At 39.2% G+C, this 26763-nt stretch overlaps 1 protein-coding gene across 1 annotated transcript in view; it reads right to left on the reverse strand.

Moving 5' to 3' along the window:
• rgs3a (regulator of G protein signaling 3a) overlaps window positions 1-26763 on the reverse strand; it is a gene marked incomplete at its 5' end in the record, with an annotated part of 139806 nt that overhangs the window by 104976 nt on the left and 8067 nt on the right. Inside the window, 6 exons of the mRNA XM_080046981.1 lie at window positions 11824-11890; window positions 15140-15200; window positions 18916-18984; window positions 19144-19238; window positions 19328-19386; window positions 21015-21065. Coding sequence (XP_079903107.1) covers window positions 11824-11890; window positions 15140-15200; window positions 18916-18984; window positions 19144-19238; window positions 19328-19386; window positions 21015-21065 — 402 coding nt within the window. The remainder of the gene's footprint in view (window positions 1-11823; window positions 11891-15139; window positions 15201-18915; window positions 18985-19143; window positions 19239-19327; window positions 19387-21014; window positions 21066-26763) is intronic.

Below are 26763 nucleotides of genomic sequence, written 5' to 3' on the forward strand. Positions count from 1 at the left end.
TTGGGTGGTGATATTGTAGAGCCAAAAAGCCCACATAGGGCGGATGGTCACGGTAAATGGATGAGTCAACAAAATGTAAGACTTTGCCCAAAGCTGTTATTTTCCTGTGATTATGATCAATCCCTAACATTAAAAGGTGCATTTTTTGATATCGGAATATTTAGTGGCATCTAGTGGTGAGATTCCAGATTGCAACGCTCCCTTGATAACCCCTCCCTTTTGAGTAATGACAGAAGCTACAGTGGCCTTATTACTAAAGATGGCATCATCCACCACAGCCTCAAGTCTTTCCACAATATAAAGTGACGAGGATAAGATGAATTTATTTATATATTCATTTTTATAGTACTTTTTCTTTCTGTTCCAACAGGTGCATTTCCGGCAGACACCCACTATATAAAAATGTGTGTGGCTGTTAAGTTTGTCTGTTCTGTGCTACTGTAAAAACATGGTGGTGCAACATGGCTGCCTTCGTAGAGGTGCCCCGCTCCTATGTAGATATAAAAGGCTCATTGTAAGGTAATAAAATAAATAACTTTTATGTTCAAGTGATTATACACTAATTCAAATATAACCATGAATATTATCTGTTCTAAAACATGCCAATAAATTCCACACTACACATGTAACCAAGTGGTTATTACTCTAACCATGAAGACAAAGGTCTGGTAACCTGCCCTAGGAAGTAACTAACCCAAAGCAAGATGTTTTTTTAAGTCAAATCATTACATTTTCCTTAACCTAACCCAGGCTTGTTTATGCATGAACCTAACCAAAGCTTACACCTTAGCGATGTTATATCATAAAAAGTTGAGGAAAGGCTCTGACAAATTATATCCCACCATAAGGTGTGTAAAATCAGAAAATGCATTTGTGTTGTTCATGAGGGCTGTCACAAAACAATGTATTTTGAAATGTACAATGGAGGAGTTGTTAATCTGTGTCATGATGTATCATTGAGGATCCAGCAGGGTTTAAGAGGTCAATCAAGATACTTTACCAAAAGCTCTTTTCACAGTATACGCATGTGAACCTGAGATTTCAAGTTATGGTATGAGGTTTTAAGTTGATACTATTAAACTGGAAGTCTCCACTACACAGGCCCCATGCTTCAGGATATGGCTGAGGGAAATGATTTCCTTTGCTAGGATGGAACAGATTTGCTTTAAAAAGTGGAACTCACAAGACTTTTTATTCAGGTGTGGAAACCATTTTGGACATTGTTGGATGATACTTAAACTGCGTGATTCATGTGCTCTTCTGCTGTTAGCATTTTTATTTGATTTTACTCTTATTGACAGTTCAATCCTTAATACTGATTGATGTTAAGGCAATCCACCTTCAAGATATGTTTTATTTTAGTTTTCTGATTATTTGTCTTATGTTGTTGTTGTCTTATGTCTTATGTTGTTGTCGTTGTTGTGTATTGTGTGTATGTGTCTTTGCTTAAAAAAATGTAAATAAAGTAGCCTACACAAAAAAAAGGTATGGGGGGGGAAGAAAGAAAATTAAGCATATTTCAATACTTTGGACAGTTTCAACTTTCTTCTGTAAACTAACAGGACAACCCCAGAGTGTATGGGCCAATCCCATAGTCACAGTTGCCCTGGTAACCTGGAAGCAATTTAAAAAAAGGGATTCTGTCACTTGTGAATCTGAAACCTCCAGGGGTCCAGCTAAAGAGAGGGCCTAACCTGGCTGGCGTCAAGCCCAGGAGAGGAGCCTTTTGTGTGGGTAAGAAGTCAGTAACACAAGGCATATGAGGGGAGAGACATGGAGCAGCTGGCAACGAGAAAACATCTAGAATGACTGACATAAAAATGGGGGAAAGAAAGAGGGACAATAAGAGACGGAAATAGTGGAGAGTGGGAAAAGTCTACACAAGAGAATGTAAATGAGAAAAAAAGGAAAGTATTCCAAAGAATGGAGTAAGAAACTGGGAACATGTAAGAAAGGCAATTAAACTAGATGGGGAGGGGGGGGGGGAAGAGGCAGAAGATGAAGACAAGACATGCAAAAGGCAAGAGTAAAGAAACAAAATCAAAAGGTGTTGGCAGGCTTCTACAGTTGAGTCAGCCTCAGTCTTAGATCTGCCAAAACATAAAAGCCCTTGACTATGCCCAAGTCCCTCAATGCACCACTCACTCACTTGACACACAGTTCCCCTTTTCACCTCCTGTCCCCCTTGAACAAATAAACACTTGATGGAGAGAGTGGAAAAGCCAAGACGGGAGGAGTCTGCCTCCACTTCACTGTTTGGGTCTCTTAAGTTCACCCAAAGCATCAACACACAATTGTGTATGTTATGGGTGCTTCAAAAACTTTAAAACAATATTCAAATTATTTTAAAAAATAATGTGTAAAAATAAAGTAGGGGAAGGTGGGGTGATTTGTGCAACTTTTTACTCAAAGTGATTTTAAAGTGAGGCCTTGACAGTTATGTCTCCAACTCAAATATGTACATATATTTCAGGATGTTGTGCATCCTTGGCAATAAAAGCTTTGGATCTGCAATAAACTGTTTAAGAAATATAGCTTTCGGAAAAAAAGTTGTCTTGTCGCACAAATCACCCCACGTAGTGGGGTGATTTGTGCGTCATTGTGTCACAATGACAAAGTCACCATCATCATCTTTCTGGCCATCTGAACTCTCATCAGTGGTGTCGTTAAGTGGAATTGAGATGTCACTCTCTTCTGAGCTACTGTAGACAATCACTTTCTTTTGGTGACCAGCGTATACAGCCATGCCACTGGCACAACTCTCAGAAATGTACTTTGCACTAGTTGCTCCGTGCTTGTGGAACCAACTGCCACCTGACAAATGTGATTCCCCCTACATTTCTGCCTTTAAATCAAGGCTCAAAACCCATATGTACACCCTGGTGTTTCCTCCCCATTAACCTCTGCACTACTTACTTACCTCTGCACTACTATCTGTGTTTATGTGGATGTATGGGCTTTACGTCTTTTATTTTGGTTATTGTTATTTTACCTTCATTGTTTACCTACTGAATGCACTATGTACAGCACTTTGGACAGTGCAAACTGTCATAAATGTGCTTTTATAAATACATTTTACTTACTTACTTACTTATAACTCACCCAGGCCCTTGCGCACAAATCACCCCATCCCCAGAATTTTGGATAATAGGCATGATGCAGCAATTTAGGGTTGACATTGTGCTAACTATATAGACTCAAAGTGTAGCATACCAAAGCACTAAAACATGTGTCAAATGTTTTCAAACGTGTCTATAATTGTTCAGACACAATAATCAAAAAACCTTGATCATGGAAATTTTACTTTGAAAGGCAAAACACAGTTTTTTGAGCTTAAATGTGCTTATATCTTATTCCTTGTGTCTCCCTTCTTTACAGGATGAGTCAAATGGATGGCTCTTCTTAAATATGTGGTCACATTTCCAATTTCTTCCACGGTTTTCTAGAAACAAGGGGTTTTGCAACTTCCAAAATGCACAAATCACCCCACCTTCCCCTATAAAAAATGAAAATTCCCATTAGTCGCATGAAGCATGGAATGCTTTTTTCTGCATAAGTCAATTACTGAACACAGGTTAACATAACAAAGGAGATGAGACACATAGGGGTAACAGGGTACATTGTTAACATCATTCACTCTCTTTGTTGGGGCATTTTTATCTTTCTTGGCCACTTACAACTACCAACTGCCAATCAGCTGAATAATGTTAACAAAATCAAACATAGTTGGGTTCCTTTTAATTCTCTTAAGAGTTGTATTTCCTCATGCATCAATAAACACACTGACACTTGTACAAGACATGAGTAGTTTTACAATTTGTAAAATAATAAGTCTCATCTGTGTTTTTGGTAAAACATTAGTAAATGCATTGCTCCTCCGTGGGGCTAAAAGACAGGTGGATGCGGTCTAGTGCCTGAGGGTGTTTTAACAGAAAATTGATCCTTTACAAAAAGAAAATAAATATAATAAAAAGGGGCAGCCAGCCCAGTTCTTTTATATGTTCTTTTTTATCAGGTTTTTGTATACTGTGTTATAGTTAGTGTCGTAATTCTTGGTAGACAGAAGAAAATGAAAGTGTCTGCCATTACTGTGATGCAGCTTATTTTTGTCATTACCTTGGTTGCACTTGAGTATTGTTAATTCAATTTTCTTTTATGTTTAACAAGGTTGCACAATGACATCACTTAAATGTCTTTTTTCATATATTTTTAACACTGCCTCACATTTAGAAAGTAATTTATCCCTCGGCCTCTGGGGACCATCTTCATCCTCCAGTAGTCCAATATGATAACTACTGTATGTAGATTAAAGTGCTTAGCCCTTTTTAATCATTCCAGAGGTCAAATACTTTTCAGCTAACATTTATTTGTTTTATGGGAACACTGGAGGATGAAGATGATCCCTGTAGGATTTAAGAATAATCCACTTAATCTACCAAGCCAGCAACATGTTGGTTTCAGTGGGATATGTTGACATATTAATGAATCCTTTGTTGCCTCCTTGCCATCTCTGGGTCACAGGTTATGCCCTAAACATCTGTACTGACTGAGAAACATTGGGATGATGTTCTTTTCACTGTGAACACGGAGCAACTTTCAAACATGTCACCATGCGTACAATTGATTATTTTACAGCTAACAGAGATTAAACAGTATCTTCCTTTTTCAGTTTTATTTTTGCATAAAACTACTGCATACTTTTAACTATGCAGTGTTTTTCCTACAACTGGGGAAAGACAACTGCATTATTCAGTAGCATTTACCTGTTTTTTATTTATTTTTTATTTTTTTGGCATTTTTATGCTTTATTGACAGTGCAGAGAGACAGAGGTGAAATGGGGCAGAGAGGGGAGTGACAAGCAGAGAACGACTGCGGGTGGGAATCGAACCCGGGTCTGCTGCTGGGCCCGGCCCGGGAGGGGGACGCCTTACCAACTGAGCTAAAGGCGCCCCTGCATTTACCTGTTTAAGCAGATAGGATTTTTAGCCATGATAGCAGTATGGCCCTAGGGATGGCAATGTCAGTCTGCTGGACTGTTTGGTCATTAATGTAATATCTTGACAAATAGAATAGTCTCCAGGGGATGAATCTCACTGACTTTCATGGACCCAAGACTGTTCCTCTAGGGCCACGATGAGGATGACATTTGTGCAAGGTCTCATCAAATATTAGGCAGCTTGCCATGACATTTGAGCACATATAGGATGCATTTAACTATGTTAGTGAACCACTGACTTCTTAAAAGTTTGAAGCTTTTACTTATGTTATAAAATACAAAATCAGGTAGGGACATCCATGGTGGCCATGTATGTATGTATTTGTAGTTTTTGAACATTTACTTTATATATTATAAGGTGTGGATGTTATTTTGTCCACCCCCTTTATACCACGAAACGAAGAGCACAAAAGTAGGACATTGCATGCATATTGTAAACCAAACATTTAGCTTGTAAATTAATGCAAATATATATTATCTATCTGGTATGTTCACCACATACAGTTTGATCCCTGAGAGGAATGTATGGATGACTTATCTGTACACTACCATCTGAAAGCTGAATGCATTTCAAACATGACGTTCAAATTGAAAAGACAGAGCAAGGTTGAGGGATGTTTGTGCCCCGGTTCTGCCTGACCCTCACAACTGCTGAGCAACAGACTCATTTATTGCATGATGACACATATTGGGCATTCTGGATAGCAGGATAGTAGAGACTGAAAAATGTTATTTCCTCATCCTGAGCGAGGCAGAACAGTCAGACAGGATTATGTCTGCTGTCTGTTGACAGAAGTGTAGAATGATTGTCACTGATGTCACATATTCTGAGACTGTGATTAGATTGTATATCCAGCATGAATGGTACCTCCAAATCTATCAAATCATCAAATTAAACCATCACGAATTTAAACAGATTTATCGTTTGAATTTTAAAGTGAAAATAATTGCAATTATATGTGGTGGTGGTGGTGGTATGGTGCAGCTTTGGGTATATAAACTGTTGTGGAAACTGAAATATCCGTTTTTATACTGCAGATGAGAGTTGTCAATTACATATCAGTTCACACAATGTTCCTAATTTTCAGTAAGATATTGTATTGCTTGCAAGCAAGACCCATCATCAGCATTCACAGAGAGGCAGTGTATCTTCACCAGTTGTAGTATTCAGGATTAACACACAACAATTGCATACGCCACAATGTTTAGATGTTTTCAGTTACATCATTGTTTAACTTTCTCTACACAGTCTCAGCCTACATACCCAACATCTCAATCATAACAACCTTGCTATGTCATAGTATCCCAACTATTCTTTCCTTTACTTCATTACCTCAACGGTCTACCATCTGCGATGCACACATACACAGGAGGAGGTCAAACCCTCCCCAGGTCAGAACTCTTTTACAACAAGATAACTTGTATTTAGTTTCATAGCAATATATATGGCAATATTATAAATACACATGATTATAATATTCATTTCCATAACAAAACCAACAGACAAAGGAATCAACAACATTACCAACATTGCAAACACATCTTTGTAAAGAAAACAAGTTGTCATTGGGCAGAATTATATAGCCATCCTCCTGACCTCATTCACATGTATTTTAAAGAGCAGCTTTGCTAGGATGCAACACAAGGGGAGGTGGCTTGTGCTCTCAAACCAATTTACTTAAAATGCTGGAGTTGGAGAATTTGACTGTGGTAAAATGAAGTAAAAATTAAACTACTAAGCTTATGTTCTTGGCGTGACAATTATGTGCTGCGACACATGATGAGAATATATCTGCATAGCAGAGATGCTTGAAATGGGTAAGATGGGAACCTGTTCTTATTGGCAGTCACATTCCCTCAAGTCGTACCCACTTAGTTCTGCCCCGCAGGAAATTAATTCAAATTTACAGCATGTCCATGATGTCTTTCAGCCGTCTGGGTTCATTGCTTCACACGGAAGTGTCCGCCTACTTAAAGACTATGCTATTTAAAGGTTTGCAGTGAACTGATTTGTGCTTGTGATGCACAGAGTTTGGATTGTTGACGTGGCACCATTATATGAGCTTGTCTAAGGCCATGTACATGGATTTTTTTTTAGCAAATTTCCTCCCAATGTTATCATGCCAGGCCAGTAGGTGGCCATAATATGTCACGTCAAACACCATAGAAGAACATTGTGAGCATGCGAATTGAGCATCTTCTTGAGTGAGAGTAGCGCATGCTCAGTAGATGTAAACAACAATTGCCATTCACAATTTTAGGTCATGACGCCAGCGTTTCTCAAAACCTACGGTTTCTCTGTCCCCACAAATACAGCAATACGGAGTTTTCCAAGTTTTAGTTTTAGTGTCCTGTTATGGTATTTGGGTGTGGACTTAAAGCAAAACCGCACAGAAAAAAAGATATGGTTACGAAATATCCCTGTAGATAGCATTTCAAGTTATTTAAGTTGTTTATATCAAAGCATTTTTAAATGAAATCCACCATCTTGATTTTCATCCATCATAATATATTATCTTTGAACTATGTACTGTAAACAATATTTTAGTTTATATTCAGTAGAGCAGAGATTGTAAGCTATTGGGTCAAATGTTAATTCAAGAGAGTACAAACACAAGCTCAAATCATTAGAGGCATTGCATGTCAGACCAACATACGTATTGTTGCGCATGATCATACACAAATAAATTCAGAGCCAGTGTTTACCAGAGCAACTTAACAATATAAAATAAACCCCATACCTCCCTGACCATACAAGTCTATCACCTTGTGTAAATATTAATCTGCTGATGTATAGGCACAGTTTGCCATCTGGATATTCCATGCAGTGTTTATGTTTGTGTGTGGCTGTGTGCATACATGTGCGTGTGTGAGTAGAGTATGTCTGGAAAACATTCATCTATTATGAAAAGTGAAAAGTGAAGTGTGTGCAATGCAGATGACACACTTTTTAAGCACGAGCCCAATGGCTCTTCTGCTATTTTTTGCTTCACGCATATAAAGACCACCTGACCCACATTGTAAGCTTGTTGGAGGGAAATGCATTAGCCATGGTCAAAAACACACACACGTACATGTCACTGTGGGTCACTTGTCTCCATTGACACACTTTGCGAGCCAAAAAAGCAGAATGTCTTCTTTCATCAGAAATGAATGCTCAGACATAGGAATTATACATATATCCTATGCGTGTGCACAGATGGGCAATATCATACGTAATCTCCCAAAAATATCCTGCCATTCCAATGACCACATAGACTCTTTTGTTAGCTATAAATTAATCAGAACCAATCCCTAATCTCCCCAGATATTATAATATATTGAATTAACTACAAGACAAAGTGCTGATTATCCAAACCGGTTTATTCTGCGGCTTTAAGCTATAGACACAATTTAAAACGTAAAAATAAAAAACTTCCAAAAACAATTACTTTTTGTTTAATTTGTCTCTGTCTTAATCTTGTAATAGTTCATGACTTGTTCGGACAGAATAGAGTCTGAAGACACTCTAAGTTAGATCTCATATCTGTATATCTTGTGACCAGCATTTAAAGAGCTGTGAACAATATTACTGTAGCTTTGAAGATGTTTCTACCACTGCTTAGTACAAAAGTGCGTTCGTAAAAATCAGTACTGCCCTGTCACTCTCAGAAATGTCGTTTTCTGCCATTCACACACAGTCTTTCAGTTTCAGGCCCTCTATTCATGTTAGGCAAAGTTAAGATGGCAGCCTTTTTATTGTAGTGCTACAGTGTAATTAGCTGTCAGCACTTGGTAGATGTTTTTTTTTATGGAAGAGAGACTGAACCTTGCGAGACAAAAGTCTGTCTGAGCTAAATGTTACTAGAATATGAGAAGCATAACTTGTAACAATCTGATATTTAAGGAGTTAAAATATTTTTTGCATGTATTCTATATTAATTGTTTTTATGGTGTTTCTTCTTCTAAATGTACCTGTCCTTATGGCAAAAATACATTCAAATTGTATTCAAATTGTTCTCTCAATTTGCAGACATCATGTGCAGATGTGTTGTTAGCTTCACAGTTTAGTTTCAGCCCCCCAAGATTTTTGATCTAGCACTCTCCTGGCTCTAAAAAAGGTACAGGTCTCTGAGAGAGAACTCACTTGAAAAGTTCAGAATGGGTTTTTGCTGCTATGGTACCATTGCTTGAGAAGAGTTATTGTACAGAGAGGGTTAGAGGAGATGCATGATGACAAGCAGCAAAAAAGATATGCATTGAATTCAAAGTCTATTTAGGAATATGCTGAGTCTGCAAACCCCCGAGCATGCCACTATTCACTACATAATTGCAGGATTTCCCTTAATGATATATTGTACAGCGAAAATTGCAAATTCACAACTTCTATGGGCTGGCAGATAGTGTTGCATCAAATGATGTGTTTTGGTTAAATCCATTTTCGCATTCTGCCACAGTGCTAGGTTACATAAGAGATGGACTGAGGAAAAACAGACAGAGGACAAAGATGCCCTAGTGAATACGGAATAGGTATTTCTTCAAAAACAGAGAGAGGGGGATGAATAAAAAAACAATACAGGTTAGAATGAAAGGTGTAAAATTGAAAAGATGCAGATATTTCTCAAGGATATTCCAAAACACATGGGTAATCAGTATGAAACAGACGTGGAAAATAAGGGATTGACAGAAATACAGAAAGAGAGAGAGAGGGGGGAAGAGAGGGTGGACACACACCGTCTGATATTGTAATGAATGGGATTTTGGTAATTTGGATGTAAATGCATGTCATGGTGCAGCAGTGCCTCTCTGGCCTACATTCTGCCAGCTGGCAACACAGAAGTGCATGCATGGGTATGCAACCCCCACTCACAAACACATGGATCAGATGAGACAGTAGTGGGGCAGTATTGCCACTGCAAGAAGAAAACATTCTACATCCATTAATAAAGCCAAGCATGCTTTTTTTTCCTGTTTCCCTGTTTTGCCATAAATTTAAGTATGCAAAATGAATGGACTTGAAATTAAATGAAATGTTCTTCACGGTGCTTTTTTCAGAAACTGTGACTACAATTACTAGATGTGTGTTACTTTTAAACACTTTTCAGTCTATCAGCTCACGGCTAAAATAACTACTTGCCTTTGTAACCCTAAAGTAAGTCAGGATCCCCTTGTGGGAGCCTTGTTTTCCTGCTTGCTGAGTCTTGAGTCAAATCTGATACCCCTGTCCCAGTTTCAACCACAGAAGCATTAAACTAATTTTAAAGTTGTATGAAGCAGATTAGCCTAGTTCAGCCAAGCAGTGTAAATTGGGATGGGTTAGCTAACGTCGTATGATATCACCATCATTCTCATAACCTAGAACGGAAGAAGCGAAAGAGAGACGATGGTACTAGAATGGGGAGGGTTGGGGTAGTGGCGGGTGAAAAAAAGAATATGAACCAGTCATAGACTGTATATAAAAGAGGTACCAGTATGTGCATGTCAATGTGTTGATATTTGTGCATATGTGTGTATAAAAAGATTGGGTCACGCACATGGTGGGATAACAATGAGTGTGTAAACTAAGATCTTTCAGGAGACTTCCATAAAAGGAATGACTAATTTAGCTCAGCAAGAGAATGTTAGATGAGAACGTAATGTTAGCATTAGCAACAATAAAAGCATGGGAGATGATAAGGGAGAAGAAACAAGCAAAAACTAAAAAACTGAAATGTTGAAGAAGAAGATGCAAGGAATGCAGACAAAAGGGAGTCAGGGGAAAACATTCAAACAGCATCCTCATAACAAATCAAACCACTTGTGAGTTGCACATTTGCCACTTTGCAATGTAACACGCAACTTCCAAAATACACTCATGTCAAGTATGATAACACAAACACGGTACTCACCTAGTCTAGGCTGCGCTTATGGCTGGCACAGAGTGGCATAATTCCAACACACACACTCACCACCATCGGCAATGTGAAACTACGAGTGACTGCAAACACATGTAGTAAGAGAAGGAGCACTCGAAGGTGGAAAGAAAAAAAATTGATTCTCAAACAAAAGTGTGTATGTGTATGTGTCTGGGTGTGTGTGTGTCTGGGGGTGTGCGTGAGTTAAGTGGGTGTGTATCTGTGTGTGAGGGGATATCCACTCCAGCAGCAAACAGCACGGGAGAGCTCCTTCTCCCTCTCTCTCTTTCTCTCTCTGGCAACTGTGACGTGTCAGGGTTTCGTCCCGACCCCTCCCTCCCTCCCTCCCACTCTTTCTGTCTTTCCCTCATTCGCTCTCCCAATCCCTCTCTCTTTCCCTCCTTAATCCCTTGTTTCCCCTCCTGCCGACCCAAACACTTATAAGGACTGAACGCCGCGAGCCGGGCACACTCCGGGCACAGACGCACATGTGAGAATATGTGTTTTGTATGTACTTACAGTACTTAAGTTGATTTGTTTTCTTACTCTGACCCTCACACACTGCTTATTGGCCATTGTACAACTCTTTTATCTATGTGTGCTTTGCATGTGTCATTTGTAACTTTTATGTTCATCCTGTTTTCCTATCTATCTTTCTACTTAACTTAAATATGGCTGGGCATCATTTGAAAAACTGTTATGACAGTGATGATATGACACAAGAGTGGATACCAAAACAATACATTTTGATGATGCATTCATTCATGGAATTTCCATTCACCAAAATATGCCAAAGTGCCTTATAGATGAATATTCAATAAGTTAAGGAATTAATTAAGGATATATATGATCATAGAATAAGTAAACATGCCTCACAATGTGGCATTGTGTGGAGATTGAAAAAATAGTGCTCCAACCTTATTAATTGATAATGTAAAAAAAAAAATACTCACCAGGCACTTTAAGATGCTTCTTCCTTCCCAACTCTTCCCCAAGTAGGTAGTACCATCCTTGAACCTCCTACAGCACACACACAAAGTGGGTGGTTACTGTCAAGTGCATGTACATGTATGCCTGACTTCAAGCTTGGGGATTCAACTTGATGAGAGCTATATTTAACATGAATTCTCTACGTGACAGCATAAACATGTAGTAAAACACACAAAAAATACTTTATCTGCTGGCTCCTGCAGGGCAGCAAACAACACACATACACACTCACCACTCACTATGCTTTAGCTTATTCAAACAGCTGATGCCCCCACTCGTGCACTTTTGCCTAGTGAGCCAGATGGTGTTTATGTGTGTGTGTGTGTGTGTGTGTGTGCGTGCATGCGTGCGTGCGTGTGCGTGTGCGTGCACGCACATATGTGTGTTAAGTCTTAACAACTACTGTATATGTATTACATAAAGCCATGCAGGCAGTTATATACTGTGTCTGTTTTGTAACCCTGATGCTGTGGACACATTATTTCAAACAAGAACAACATGGTTGTAAGCTCTGTCATTATTATACTGTGTGTCATACATTTGTTACTGCACACGCACATACACACACACACATACACACGCACTCACACACAGACTGCCGGCCTCCTCTTTTGTACTTAATAATGCAATGCCATGGACAGTGACAATAATCTCCGTTTTAAAAGCATCTTATCTGAGTGGACAGATCTCTGCAGGCTGTGGGACACAGGGCAGGGGGGAGGTGGCTGGAGCATTGGACTCGTAATGAAGATGGGGGAAGGGAGGGCATGTGTCCTGGAAGTCAGGGAGGGATTTAAGCCATCAGTCAATATTACTCTGCGCATGTGACAAAAACAGAAAGAGAACTGTTAGTCAGGATAGAGACGGATGAAAGAGATAGAAAGAGAAAAGCAGGAGTCAGAGAGAAGTAAAAAGCACAAAGTGGCTAAAGGGTGCTAACAAACAACAAGTTTTGACAAATAAACAAAACATAGTGGACGGAACGAGACTGGTTTGAATGAATAAAGTACAGAACAGAATAATGAATGTGTTGGGGGTAAGAAGAGACATAACTCGCTTTGACTAACTAATCCGTCTTGATTAGCATTTAAAGCCGATTAAATATTGATTGGTATAAATGTTAAGGAAGGAAGTCATAATTTAAAAAATATATAATTTCTTTGTGTTTGTTTTCTTCACTGATGTGCATGTTAAATGAAACTACCAAAAACACTTAATGGGATGAGTTGAAGAGAGATCAAGAGAATTTACTTGAAAAAACTTATTCACGGTATTTTATTTTATGGCAAATTTAGCTGTGTGGTTTTTCAGTCTGATCTTAAAGCTTGGGTCAAACAGTCAAAATCAAAGACAAATACTGATGCTTCCTAACACAAGAAGCAGATGTTTTTTTATCATCTCAACAAGTCTCAGTCAAAAGAAAGGTCAAAAGGGTTTTCTCTGTGCTTTTACTGTGGATGGGTTTATTTTTCTGCAGTGATTCAAATTCCAGAATGTCATCTGTATCAGACCACTACGTCACCAGAGCACTCATAGTTTCTATTACACAAAATGACCTAATTGTAGGGTTCATTTCAGCAGAATATGTTAGAAACAGACAATTGGATGAACGTTATAGCTATTTGTGGTTTTCTCTACTGTGCTTCAACTATAATAATCATGTGGGTTTCCTGCTTCCCTCTAAATCCAAGGCAAGATCAGTTTGGTTTGACAGTTAAATTAAATCAAGCAGTAAAAACAAGATTATATACTTTGTTTTTACTGTAAAGTGGCTTAATAACCTTATGTAGCCTTAAAAAAATAATGAAAATGCATGCTAGATTATGTAATAACATACATAAATAATAAAGTGCTGAGGCATTGCATAACAAACATTTGCGGTGGTTGCTGCAATAACCACTAAAAAGTGGAGTTTTTTTTCCTTTGTAAATGTGAATATGTGGATTGCAGAGGAAAATATGCATATCTGACAAGCCAGAGGAGAGACAATCAGATAAATTAGAGTTGAATAATTGAACAGTGAAGGAAAATAGTAAAGATGGGGATATACTGTACAATGGAGGAGATACTAGTCTAACTCTGCTTAAGAGCAATGCAGAATTCGTATCTTCTATCACCTGGGACAGTTTGGGGGAAAAGGCAAAAGGCCAATGTTCTGCTATCTTATGATGTACGGTAGGTGTGAGGGATGAAGTGGTGTCACCATGTGTGAGTCTGTCGTTATGGCTCTTTGAGTAGTTGTCCTCTCCACATTGCCTGGATTGTAGTAATACGTTTCTGAGTCTGAAATGCTTCATCTCACCAAGAATGATTACTATCAGTTTTTCTGTAAGTTTCAATGAGAATGTACTATTTGTGTGTTTCAGCCATGCTAGCAGCACAGCTCTGGGGATGGTAATGCCTGTCAATTGGTCGGTCCACCAGTTTGGTCCAGACTAAAATATCTCTATTGGATGAATTGCTGTGACATTTCGTACAGACATCAGTGAATTGTAATAACTTTTCTGATCCCTTCACTTTTAAAAGAACACCACCATCAGGTCAATATCTTAATTTGTCAAAATGTTGGTTTATGAATAAATAGTTGCAGAAAAAATTATATTCCCAGCAGCCTCAGTTATACTTTGTGTTTATTGCAAGTTAGCCAATGTAAGACAACTAAAACCTTATACTAAAACGGTGAATGCAGTAGACCAGAGCAAATATAATATGTGTGATGAGAACAGGATGTGCTGTGTTTTTGACAGCTCAAACATCGGCTGACATAAGGAATCGACTTTGTTGTCTTGTGAAAGAAAACAACAAAGTGGGTTCTGCTGTGAATACAGTACCTGTGATGGTAAAGGTCTCCTGAGATAACATTTTCTATAAAGATATACTACTTGTTCATATTTTTTGCAATAATTATGAAAATATATATTTGGAAAAGATTTACTTGATTAATTCAATCTAATGTTCTGTGTTTTTTCAACATCATCCGATCAACATACTGCCTTTTTGAACTTCCATTGTAACTATTTAAAAATCTAATCTTTATAAGGAATGAATGCTTGTTTTGCATGTCTGACTCACTCATAACATTTCAGTTGAGAAACTAACTCAAACTGACTCAACATTGCTGTGCTGTCCCCCCGAAGAGTTCCTCTCAACTATCGAGGTCACTGGAATCCACTCACACTGAATTAAACTCTTGGATTTATGGTCTGATGGATGGACATACACACAGTTGGAAAGAGTGGAGGTTAAAAAGGGAGCTAAGGACACTGTGTTTAAACTTACCTTGTCTGGTTCCATAAGGGAGCACACACCAAAGCTCATGCAACCTAGCAGTGCACTCATCCTGTTGACAGAGAGTCAGACAGAGAGAATAAATGAGTAGTAGAAAATCAATACCAGTAAAGCTGGTGTTTCACCGCACTCGGGTCTGACATCTGATATGTGTTTTTAATCTCCAAAAGATTCCAAAGTACCTAACTACAAATACAGACAAACCAGTGTGATATTGTTTACATTTCTATAGTGTTTTTTAACTTGGTGGCAGATTTTTTTAGAACATAATCTTGCCCCACATTACCACTCAGAATTATTTTTTTTACAAAAAAGATAGGAAATGGCTGATCCCTTGGGTGAAATCTGTGTTGTTAAAGGCATGGTAAACAATGTAAACAACACAACAATAAAATGTTTAAAATAGTAAAAGTACTTGGGAAAATACTGACATTGGAAAAGTATATTATAGTGCGTGTTATGTGGCGGTGGGGGATGGGGATGTTTAATTATGCATACATGAAAAAAACAGTTCTCGACAACCTCCCAGCTGGACAGGACTAATGCAGCTGCTGAAACTGTTTGGAGGGCAAACTTGCCGTCAGCACAAATGAAAACATGAAATGTTTCTTGGCTCAACTCAATGGAATGAGCCAGTGACCAAGAAAGCTCAGCTGCATTAATAGAAAGTGGTGAAGAAAAAGTTGAGTTAATTATGTTACAAATCCCTTCAATGACAACGCTAATATGCTGTAGTTAAGCATGTTCACCAGTAAGTTTAGCATGTGTGAGCATGCTAACATTTGGTAAGTAGCACAAAACAAAAAGTACAAATTCAGCTGATGGGAATGTTGATAGTTTTGTCAGTATCGAGTCATAAACAAGTGTTGGAAATATCTAAATTTTGATCTAATGATGGCGCTTAAGACCACTCACATGCATCTAATGATCAGCTGGGTTTGGCTACAGAAGCACGTTGGCCATGGTTCTGTGGTGTTTTAGAGGATTTGCTGAATGGTAAATGGACTCCACTTTTATAGCGTTTTTACCTGGTTTTTGACAGACTCAAAGCGTTTTACATTGTACACATTCACCCAATCACACACACATTCATACACCGATAGCAGCAGCGACCACGCAGGGTGTAAACTAACTATCGGGAGCAACATGTGGCGGCGAGATGGGGGATCGAACCTCCGACCCTGCACTCCAGTGGCGACCGCCCTACCCACTTCGCCACAGCCGCATTACTGAAAGGCATTACTGCCCACAGCTTCTTTTTCACAGCAGCTACACAGCAAAAGGGAGATTTGAATGAACACATTTTCAAGTAGTGGGTGGGACAAGGGGATAAATATGATCCCAACATAACCAATGACAATAATCTAATCTCATAACTGACATTTATTTTTGTTTTGTTTTTATTTGTGATAGAGTTCCTAAAAGTTCCAATAGGCTCACTTTTTTCCTGCTTTTCTTTCCTGTCACTAACTTCAGAGTGTACAAATGAGACAAGGACACATACTTCTCTCCCATCACAGGATCCAAACCAGTCCTTTCATTTGCAAAAATGTGAATATTGCTTTAAATTATGTAAATGTGTGCTGTCCTTGTGTGTGCGAGTGGACTTTTGAAAGAAAAAGGTTATGGTCAGATCACTGCTGTTCATCTAAGTGACAGACTCTTAACAGATCTTGCCCTGGTTTATTGTAGAAAAATGCAGTAGTGTCCTTGTTCGACAAAGCATCTTGGTAATATGGTTATGTGTGGAACATCTCTATGTGGATTTCAAGTATGTGAACAAAGCGAGTTAAATCCAAGTATATGTACTAGACCGACTCTGCACAAAGAAACATTTGAGTACTCACACTAGGGCCGTTTGCCTGTTCCGTGCTGCAGGAAGATTCAGCACAATTCCCCCCCTCCCCACTCTCCCCGCTGGCCCGTGGTCACACTGCTCGTGGCCTGGGCACGATTGCACCTTGCCTACGTCACCGTGCACTTTTAGGATTTGGAGCGTAGTCTAATTGTAGGCTATACGACTGTTTGTGAATATTTTCATCCGGGCAAATTTGCATCATATATTCCACTTCCACATTAGAGCAACGATTTTTTTTTAAATATAGCCTTGACGTAATAGGTCGCGGTGAACAGTCTCATATCTGTGCAGCACGCTGTTTATTATTAATATAACGGCCCGTCATCAGACACACGTACCGGATGGTTTTATACACATCGATCGCTCCATCAAGTAATCCAAGTCAGAACTTTTTGTATGGGCAGAGATCGTTTTTTTAAGTGTCTTAAATTAAGACACTTAAAGTGTCTTAAGTCTAAAGTTTCATGTTAAACCTTAGTGTAGGCTACTGTTTCCTTATCACCGGGCCGCGGAGTGTGTTGCTTTGGGTTCTTCTCCACCGCCATGCGTAAAGGCAGTATTATGACAGCTGACGGGAGGAAAAAGAAAAAAATCATCTGACGAACGTGAGTAAACACGAAAACCTTTTTGCTTTGCTTTCTGCGCTCACCTATTTAGCTCTCTCCCTCTTTTATCAGCCCACACCTAGGCCTACACACACGTTAATTCTCACACATTTTATGTAGCTACAAGTCTAAGTGGTGGGCAATTCCGGTGCCGACTAGTAAGGCAGCGGACGTTAACGGACTATGCATCCTTAATAAATTCACGTCAGGAACGCCGCCTGTGCGCTTGCTTGTGCGCACAGGGGCTGTTCCGTGCTGGAATACCGATGGCGTGGTCACACTAGCCAAACGTTCTAGACTTTAGTATGCAAATTAGCTTAGGCACGGGGCCGCGGCCCTAGTGTGAGTGGCCCCTAAGACTTTACCTCTTTTTTGTTGCTGTTCATTTGCCAGAAGAAGGGTAGAGAGCCCACAGCTCAAGTTATTTCGCAAGCTTAACTTTTTATCAGCATAATAAAGGAACATACAATTCTAATAAACAAGCAAGTACTGTATCTAGAAAACGTGGAAGAAAGTATCTTCTTAAATGTATATAACTAGTGGAAACATTTGTTCCTATTGGCTTTTTACCAATAATACCATGGGACATTTGGTGTAAATGAGGCTTAATTGCTTACCAAAGATGAGTAAATCGCTCTTAATCTGTGTCCCAGAAACTGTCCCAAGGTCTTTATCTCTTTCTACAATTTGTAAGCCTGTCCCCGTATACAGTACACATCTGTATACATCCTTTCAAATACATGCTGTACGTGCTATTTTCTTTTAATTAAACAAGCAGCAAGACTAATTTTAAGAGAATAAAAGGGGTTGCAGTGTGTTCAATGTTAAAAGTTAAGCGCCTTAACCCGCCCACCCCCCCAAAAACATTTTTTTACAAGCATTCCTTACTCTCTCTTTCACATAGAAATGCTTTTCATCTGTCCTCTCAATACAACATGGTAAAATAAATGTGTGACTCATTGAACCATGTGGCCTCCATACCCAGCAATGACCCTGTTACAGCTTAAGTCTGGCGAGGCAGGGAGGCGAGAGTAACACATTCTCTCTGCTGAATTCAGAAACAGCTAAACAAAAAAAAACATGCAAACACACAGAAGCATGCAGCATCAATTATAAAATGCTATTGCCCTAGTAGGAAGCTTTGATCCTGTTTGCATGTGGTGCGCTCTCTAGTGTGTTACAGCTTTTTGAAGACAAACATTTTGAGTTTTTTTTTTTTTTAATCTCAAAAGAAACCTCACAAAGCTATTTTCTCCGTTATAGCTACTATCATCACTTTCACCCACAACATTACCAGCATGTACCTGGTTGTGGAATCAGAGTTCCACATTGTTAAGAGTAGTCTCTTATGAAGGTCCCCCTCATTGACAATACTGAAAACAAAGGAAAGAAAAAATGTGAAGTGGTCTGAAATTTTGAGGGTGACTGAGTCTTAAATTAAGCTACAACAAATCTGTATTATTAACAAATCTTAAGATGCTATGCCACACATCTGGGAAATGTAATAGTTGAAGAAACGACAGAATGCTTACAAGGAAAAAGTTTGTAAGAAGATGGGGTTCCTACATTGAGGAACCATCTGAGTCTTCTGTCTGTCTATAGGATCACTGTCTGGGAACAAGCCAACCTGAGGAGGACAACACATCTATAAAGTACAGAAAATCAGTTTTTACAAGGACTTTAATGTATCATTCTGAACCGTGGTACACACTGTACCTTGACGTAAGAGTCACATGGCTCCTGGCACTCTTCCAGCATTCCCCTAGCCTCCAAAACTGCGAACACATACAAATAGAAACTGAATAAAGTATGACTTTGTAGTTGATTTAATTATGTATATGCACATCTCATTTTCCTGCACTTGGTAAAATTGTCACTTGACACAAAAATGCTTTGTCACTGTAAAGCTTTGTCGAGCTCAAATCCTGTTTGGTCTACAATAGTTCTGAAAACCACTTGATCAGGCTTGAAGCATTTTTGGCATATGCATTGGCAAAGCTGATTTTGTTGGAGAAAAAATAGGCTGCCAATTGTAAAGAAGCTTGCCTGCTTCCCATTCCCACATTTCTTCTTTTTGTTGTTGAAGTAAGCAGATAAATAATAAGAGGATGTCTGACTGCTGAAATAACAAGCTGTGTAAATGATTTGCAGGACGCAGATGAAGTATTTCCAGTGACTTAGAACCCAAAAGGGAAATCTGCAAACTTCCTAGAAACAGCTGCTCAAGTTATCTGAGTAAGTCAACATTTGCAACTACAGTTTTCTCTACCCTCAAATGAGATCCTTGCCCACTAGCGTTTGCTTTGGGAAAATAAGAATACATGAGAGGGCTCTACAAGCTTCCACACAAAGCTCGAAAACAACACAAACAACTAGACAGGAGGCTAATCCAAGTCCATGATTTTTTTATATTCTTTTCTCAGAATTTTACAAGATAGGACAGAAGATCAAAATGTCAATGTCAAAAATTACGATCTTTGTCACAAATTTTAAATTGAATTGTTTCCTTATGTTTGATTTAAGTAGTAATTTAGAGCATCTTTACAGTTGCCAATATGAGGGTATCTTTTGACTATTGGCAATTATGGGTAAGTCTGACTCTTTTTCAATAACGCTATTGACATATTTCAAATCTCAGAAACTATATACCCATCCAAAATTCTAATTAAATGTTCTATCCAAGCCTATGAGAAATTATTATTTCCATGAGGACAAAACATTGAAGAAACATAAATACTACATTGGTTGTTGGTTCAACACTCAGTTTTATATTAGTAAACGGCAGCCAGTGTTCCTGAAATAAATGTACTACTTTCTAGCTTTTGTTGGGAGATATGTGTGGATCAAACAGGGCATAGTGATGGTTTTGTACTAAGTTGAATTATCTTGAGGTGTGTCTATAAATGTCCTGTCATCCTCATGTATGTTAATTGGAGCAAAAATAAATTGATATTTAGAAATGTCATCAAATGCAACTGACGACAGCAGAAAGGAACAATAAGTGAGAAAGAACATCTAGCTTGGCATCTGATGAGAGAATGGCTATTCACTCAGAGAAATGACAGGGGCACAAAAGACGTTGAGAGGGGAGATGGAGAATCACAAGCATTTCTTTGGTTGCTTGGAGACCAAAATAAACAACTACTTGTGTTACAATAATGTCCTTATTTTCTTATTAATGGTAGCCTGTCGTAGTTTGACAGGTTATCTCTACTGTGCCATTAAATATTTGCCATACGTTGCAAATAAAGTTTAGTAAATAATTAACAACATTTCACCAGCCACAAGCAGGCACACACTTTACAGTACTAAATAAATTTACGTTCAATAAAATTAACAGGGTACAAACTTATTCTCCACAGCACTGTCTCTTTTTGAAATAACAGCCTTTATTGGGACTCACCGCTAACAAAAAGTACTTCATGCTCTTGGATGATTGACAGCTTCAGCTGACCTATTAGAAACAAGAGAAGGAAGGTTATGGCAGGGGAACAGTTGTCATTGTTGAACGTAATGGTTTGTACTAATATAAATAATCCATGAATATAAATAGTCCAGCAACTAAACCCTGTACAAAAAGCCAGGCAAGCGTGTTTTCACTGCATCCGGTTGTAGTGAAAAAATTTCTTTTAAGGCCTATTTATGATAGTTCACTGGAAGTCCAGTTAAGTATGAGCTTATTTATCTATCCTGTTCCAAGCTCATTATTTTAGTTTCACCTTGATGTTAGCTAAAACTGACTTCTATTCTGCAGTTTAACTGACGTAGTGATGACGCCACAGACTGCTCTTTAATAACTCATGTATACCTCTAAATTGCAGAAATGGACATAACGCGGTTTGCAATTAGAATGTCTGATCATTCTCTGTATTGCTTCTCTCCTTGCAAGATTAAATACTTAAAGACAAGTGTGGTGTTCTTCAGTTTCTTACGGAGCCCCTAAAGGGACATGGAGGAAAAAAAAAATTTTGGTAAAAAAAAAAAAAAAAAAAAATCAAACTCGAGATCTCGAGTTCAAACTCGAGATCTCGAGTTCGAAGTCAAGATCTCGAGTTTAAAGTCGAGATCTCGAGTTTAAAGTCGAGATCTCGACTTTGCCTTCAAACCTCTCTCACCGTCACCAATGGTCCATGCATCAAAGGCATATCAATTAATTTATGGGAAACCACACAATAGTGTCATGGAGGAGTACTTGGAGCATTCTTTTCTCACACTAACACCAAAATACAACCTATTAGGCCTAAATCTAACGTTTATTATGCACATTGGAGAGAAAAGTGACAATGCTTCACTTCATTTTGGCGCACCATGGACAGAGAGTGGAGGTCTAATTGTCAACACACACACACACACACACACACACACACACACACACACACACACACACACAATATGTAGACGGTATACATTTGACTATATCAAAACGTGAACGTTTCCAAGACACAATGCCGCCTACACTTGAGGAGAACTCTGTTTGGCTGTATTGGCTGGTCTGATGAAGGCTATTATGAGTCGCAAAGAGTAATTTGCACCGGATTAGACTATGTCCGCGTTCTCCAGTGACTCCATATGATCGGATCTTGAAGCACTCACAATAGTGCAGGCAAAATATGAAATTCAATTGGATTATGCGAACTTTCTATTTTTCTTCACTTGGAGAGAGAAAAAGCGCTGTTCCCGTGCGCTCTGGCAGCACTACACCTGTGCCCGGCGTGAGCCTCAAACTGCGTCTTAATAGAAAAGATAACTGCAGGTCATATGACAAAACTAGCGATCGGACTAGGTTAGTAAAGCCTAATTAAGCCTTTCCCAGGAAGGGATCGTGTGTGAATAAAACACAGAGTCTGGACTGGCGTATTTTTAATAGCCTATAGCAGAACTTCCTTTGCTGTGCGCTGGGGAGAAACAGACACGCTGGTAACTATTCTGCTCCAGATCTGCACATTGGACAGCGCCACGCGATCCTCACAGTTTTGCTGCTGTTTAGTTAAAATTTGTGATTTTTTGGGTGCAATAGATGAATAACATGTGCCGTCGGGTGAAGCCTCTTATCTCTCTCGACCGTGTGCGAGGCAAAACAAATCAGGCGCTGTTTCTCCCCAGCGCACAGCAGAGGAATTTCTGCTATAATTAGAAATCACCAGTGCAGACTCTCCTCAAACTATTAGTTTAATTTAGTTTTTATAATCAGCGATCGATTGTTTCATTTGTACACAGAGACAAACATGTAGGCATGTAGCGGTGTGGCACATTTACGCACGAAAGCTTCCCTCAGAACGGAAGAGAAAAAAATTAGCTTTTTTATTTAATTATTATTATTGTAGTCCAGACTGTGTTTTATTCACACACGATCCCTTCCTGGGAAAGGCTGAAAGTGTGAATGAGGCTTTACTAACTTAGTCCAATCGCTAGTTTTGTCATATGACCTGCAGTTATCTTTTCTATTAAGACACAGTTTGAGGCTCAAGGCGGGCACAGCTGGTGTAGTGCCAGAGCGCACAGGAACAGCGCTTTTTCTCTCTCCAAGTGAGGAAAAATAGAAAGTTCGCATAATCCGGTTGAATTTCATATTTTGCCTGCACTATTGTGAGTGCTTCAAGATCCGATCATATGGAGTCACTGGAGAACGCGGACATAGTCTAATCCGGTGCAAATTATAGCCTTCATCAGACCAGCCAATACAGCCAAACAGAGTTCTCCTCAGGTGTAGTGTAGGCGGCATTGTGTCTTGGAAACGTTCACGTTTTGATATAGTCAAATGTATACCGTCTACATATTGTGTGTGTGTGTGTGTGTGTGTGTGTGTGTGTGTGTGTGTGTGTGTGTGTGTGTGTGTGTGTGTGTGTGTGTGTGTGTGTGTGTGTGTGTGTGTGTGTGTGTGTGTTGACAATTAGACCTCCGCTCTCGGTCCATGGTGCGCCAAAATGAAGTGAATCATTGTCACTTTTCTCTCCAATGTGCATAATAAACGTTAGATTTAGGCCAAATAGGTTGTAGTTTGGTGTTAGTGTGAGAAAAGAATGCTCCAAGTACTCCTCCATGACACTATTGTGTGGTTTCCCATAAATTAATTGATATGCCTTTGATGCATGGACCATTGGTGACGGTGAGAGAGGTTTGAAGGCAAAGTCGAGATCTCGACTTTGAACTCGAGATCTCGACTTTGAACTCGAGATCTTGACTTTAAACTCGAGATCTTGACTTCGAACTCGAGATCTCGAGTTTGAACTTGAGATCTCGAGTTTGATTTTTTTTTTTTTTTTTTTTTTTTACCAAAAAATTTTTTTTCCTCCATGTCCCTTTAGGGGCTCCGTATTTTCTCGATTCAGTAAATGTTGGTAATAGAATATTTTGCCATAACAGGGTCTTCATATTTGACCGATAAGGGAGTGCAATAAATCACCTAATCCTGTCAACAAGGAAGCAAAATAATAAAATAAATAATAATAATATTTTCAAAAATGCCTAACTATTAATGTATTGACAAGATGACATTGCTTTGGCATCAACATAAAATCTTTTTTAGATTATCATGAATTCTGATTCATGAACGGGTTAAATTTAATTTTCAAAAATCCCAAGCGGATCCTTGAACTTTACAACACTAGAGAGTTGGCAGCAAAAGAAACAAGAGTAAGCTGTTTTGAAAGTACAGCCCACATAATAACCAAAAAAAGTCAAATAGCCTCTAGTGTGCTGTGTGTGTGTGTGTGTGTGTACATCTATTTTTGTGCGGTCCGCACTACTTCAAATAGCTGTTTGAGAAGGTAAAACTAGGTTTTAAGGTTCAGGTTAGAATTAGGTTTGAGTCAGGGTAAGTGTAAGGGTTGGGGTTAGACTTTCAGTGTTTGTGATGGGAGAATTGATGTATGTACGCCAATGAATGTCCTCCATTGGTGTCCTCACACGTATATGAGTGAGTGAGTGAGTGAGTGAGTGAGTGAGTGAGTGAGTGAGTGAGTGAGTGAGTGAGTGAGTGAGTGAGTGAGTGAGTGAGTGAGTGAGTGAGTGAGTGAGTGAGTGAGTGAGTGAGTGAGTGAGTGAGACCCCGTTTCCACTTGGCATTAACATCTGACTTTTGTAATCAGATCACATGAATAAAGCTCTAACTACAGGTGAAAACACTCTCAAGACGCATTGAGATCGGATCACAAAAACTACATTCGGAGGTGGTTTACATCCGTTGTGACCTTTGTGTCCGCATTCATTTGGTAGTGGGAACACCAATGTGTTTTTTATCCACATTAGGGACCTCCTACTCAACTGACGCCCCCTGCCTGAGCGGAAATACGTTGAAAATGCAGCTTTATAGAAGCCTCATGAACGTTAGTTGCATCCGTCAGTATTGCAAATGACAAGCTTTCTGTCCTCTGTTTTCATTTCACTGCGTAAATCTGAAAACACGGAAATCGCTGCTATTGACTGGAGAGCTGCAAGGCAACGACTTCCTGTTCTTATCTGCTTAAGAATAAAGGTCAACTCGTGTTTGGCTAGTAACAGGTGTTTAATGTGAAGGCGCACAGGCAATATTCTGTTCGCATATGCAGTATCTTAACTGCATACAGAAAGCCGTGTAGGCTACTGGTGGTGGTGACAAGAGTGTAGCAGACGTTAGAAAAGCCGCCCGGCAAACACACATCTTTCACCAGCCAAAGAGGCGTAATACCTTACTTGCCTAAGAGTTTTTACTTTGATATACTATCTATGATATTTCCCGCATTTGGCGAGTGTTAATGTAGAGCCCTCTAAGCAGTGTTGTGCATCGCTCCTCCTTGTCTAAATGAGACAGTAACCTATCTCGTCAACCTAGACATGTAATTATCTTCGCACGTAATACATTTTAATAGCAAATGCGATTAAAACTGTGGCACTGTACAGCCCTGTATGTTTACTTGTTTGAACCCCACCGGTTAAAAACAGCAATGCAAACGGAAATGATGTGCGTGTTGATTTAAATACAGCGCGGGTAAATGGAATCGGATCACAAGTAGACAAAGATGTCACATTTGAAAATACACGTGGGAACACACGGACTGAGAGCTGGCCACTTGTAACCAGATTCAAAAAGTCAGATGTTAATCCCAGGTGGAAACAGGGTCTGAGTGAGTGAGTGAGTGAGTGAGTCAGTCAGTGAGTGAGTGAGTGTCTTTTTTTCCAACATCTTGCGTCTGTCACTTATTCTCTCTTCCTTCACTCACACCTTTTGTCTGCCGATTTCTCTCTTTCGCTCCTCTCCTGTAAGTCTCCTAGTACCATTAGACATGTTGACATGGCCACTGCTAACATTGGCTTTGTGCTATTCTAAATGAATCCTGCTCATAAGAGCACAGTCTAAAGCGAATATGTGGGAGCCTCGTTGTGTGATAACGCTGCTGGCACTTCAGAGCTTGGGTACAAGGGATGTTTGTCGTTCCCACACTGAACTTGGCATGGTCTTTGTGCTGCTGGCCGCAGTAGAAGAACAAAGTGAAACACTGTTTGAAATATCTTCCTGGTGCAGCTGAACCTGAAGGTATTTATGAAGCAATCTCAAAAATACCAAACACAATGTACGATGACACTGCAGGTGGAAGATAAAACAAATGGACAACGCTATGCACAATGAAAAAACATTTTCAGGACAGCTATTAAGCAACACAAGTTTACACTGTCTACTGCAAGGGCAAGGCTGAAGTAAAATAACTTGAGATTCTAACAAATAGGTCGGTGAAATTTGTACAAAAGATAGGGAAGCAGAAGCAAATCCGATCACTTTAATCCATGTATGTAATTAAACACCTTGAGGTTGAGGACTGACAAAGTGTCATAGAGAGAAGTGTTATTTTTTCTTTTTATGTTTTTGCATTTTGGAAATAGCTTTTTATTTCCTGCACACTAATTATTCTTCCCGGCACCAATAGAAAAATCCATAGAAGTACTTTAAGAGTCGATAATGTCCCTACATCTAGACAACGCTTTTAACAGGACATAATCGTAGTGTCATATTAAGTCAAAATCTTTCCTGCTTCTTGTCCTGCACTGCTGGGAAAGCATCTTTAAGTGAACACAACATGCTTACAATGCTGTTTAAATGGGTAAAAGGTATTCATGTCTGTAGTAAAAAGGCAGCGAGAGCGGGAGTTGTATTGATCCAATAATGGGATTGTCTTTCA

The sequence above is a fragment of the Ammodytes marinus genome (assembly GCF_949987685.1).
Source record: "Ammodytes marinus genome assembly, chromosome: 18".
Lineage (NCBI taxonomy): Eukaryota > Metazoa > Chordata > Actinopteri > Uranoscopiformes > Ammodytidae > Ammodytes > Ammodytes marinus.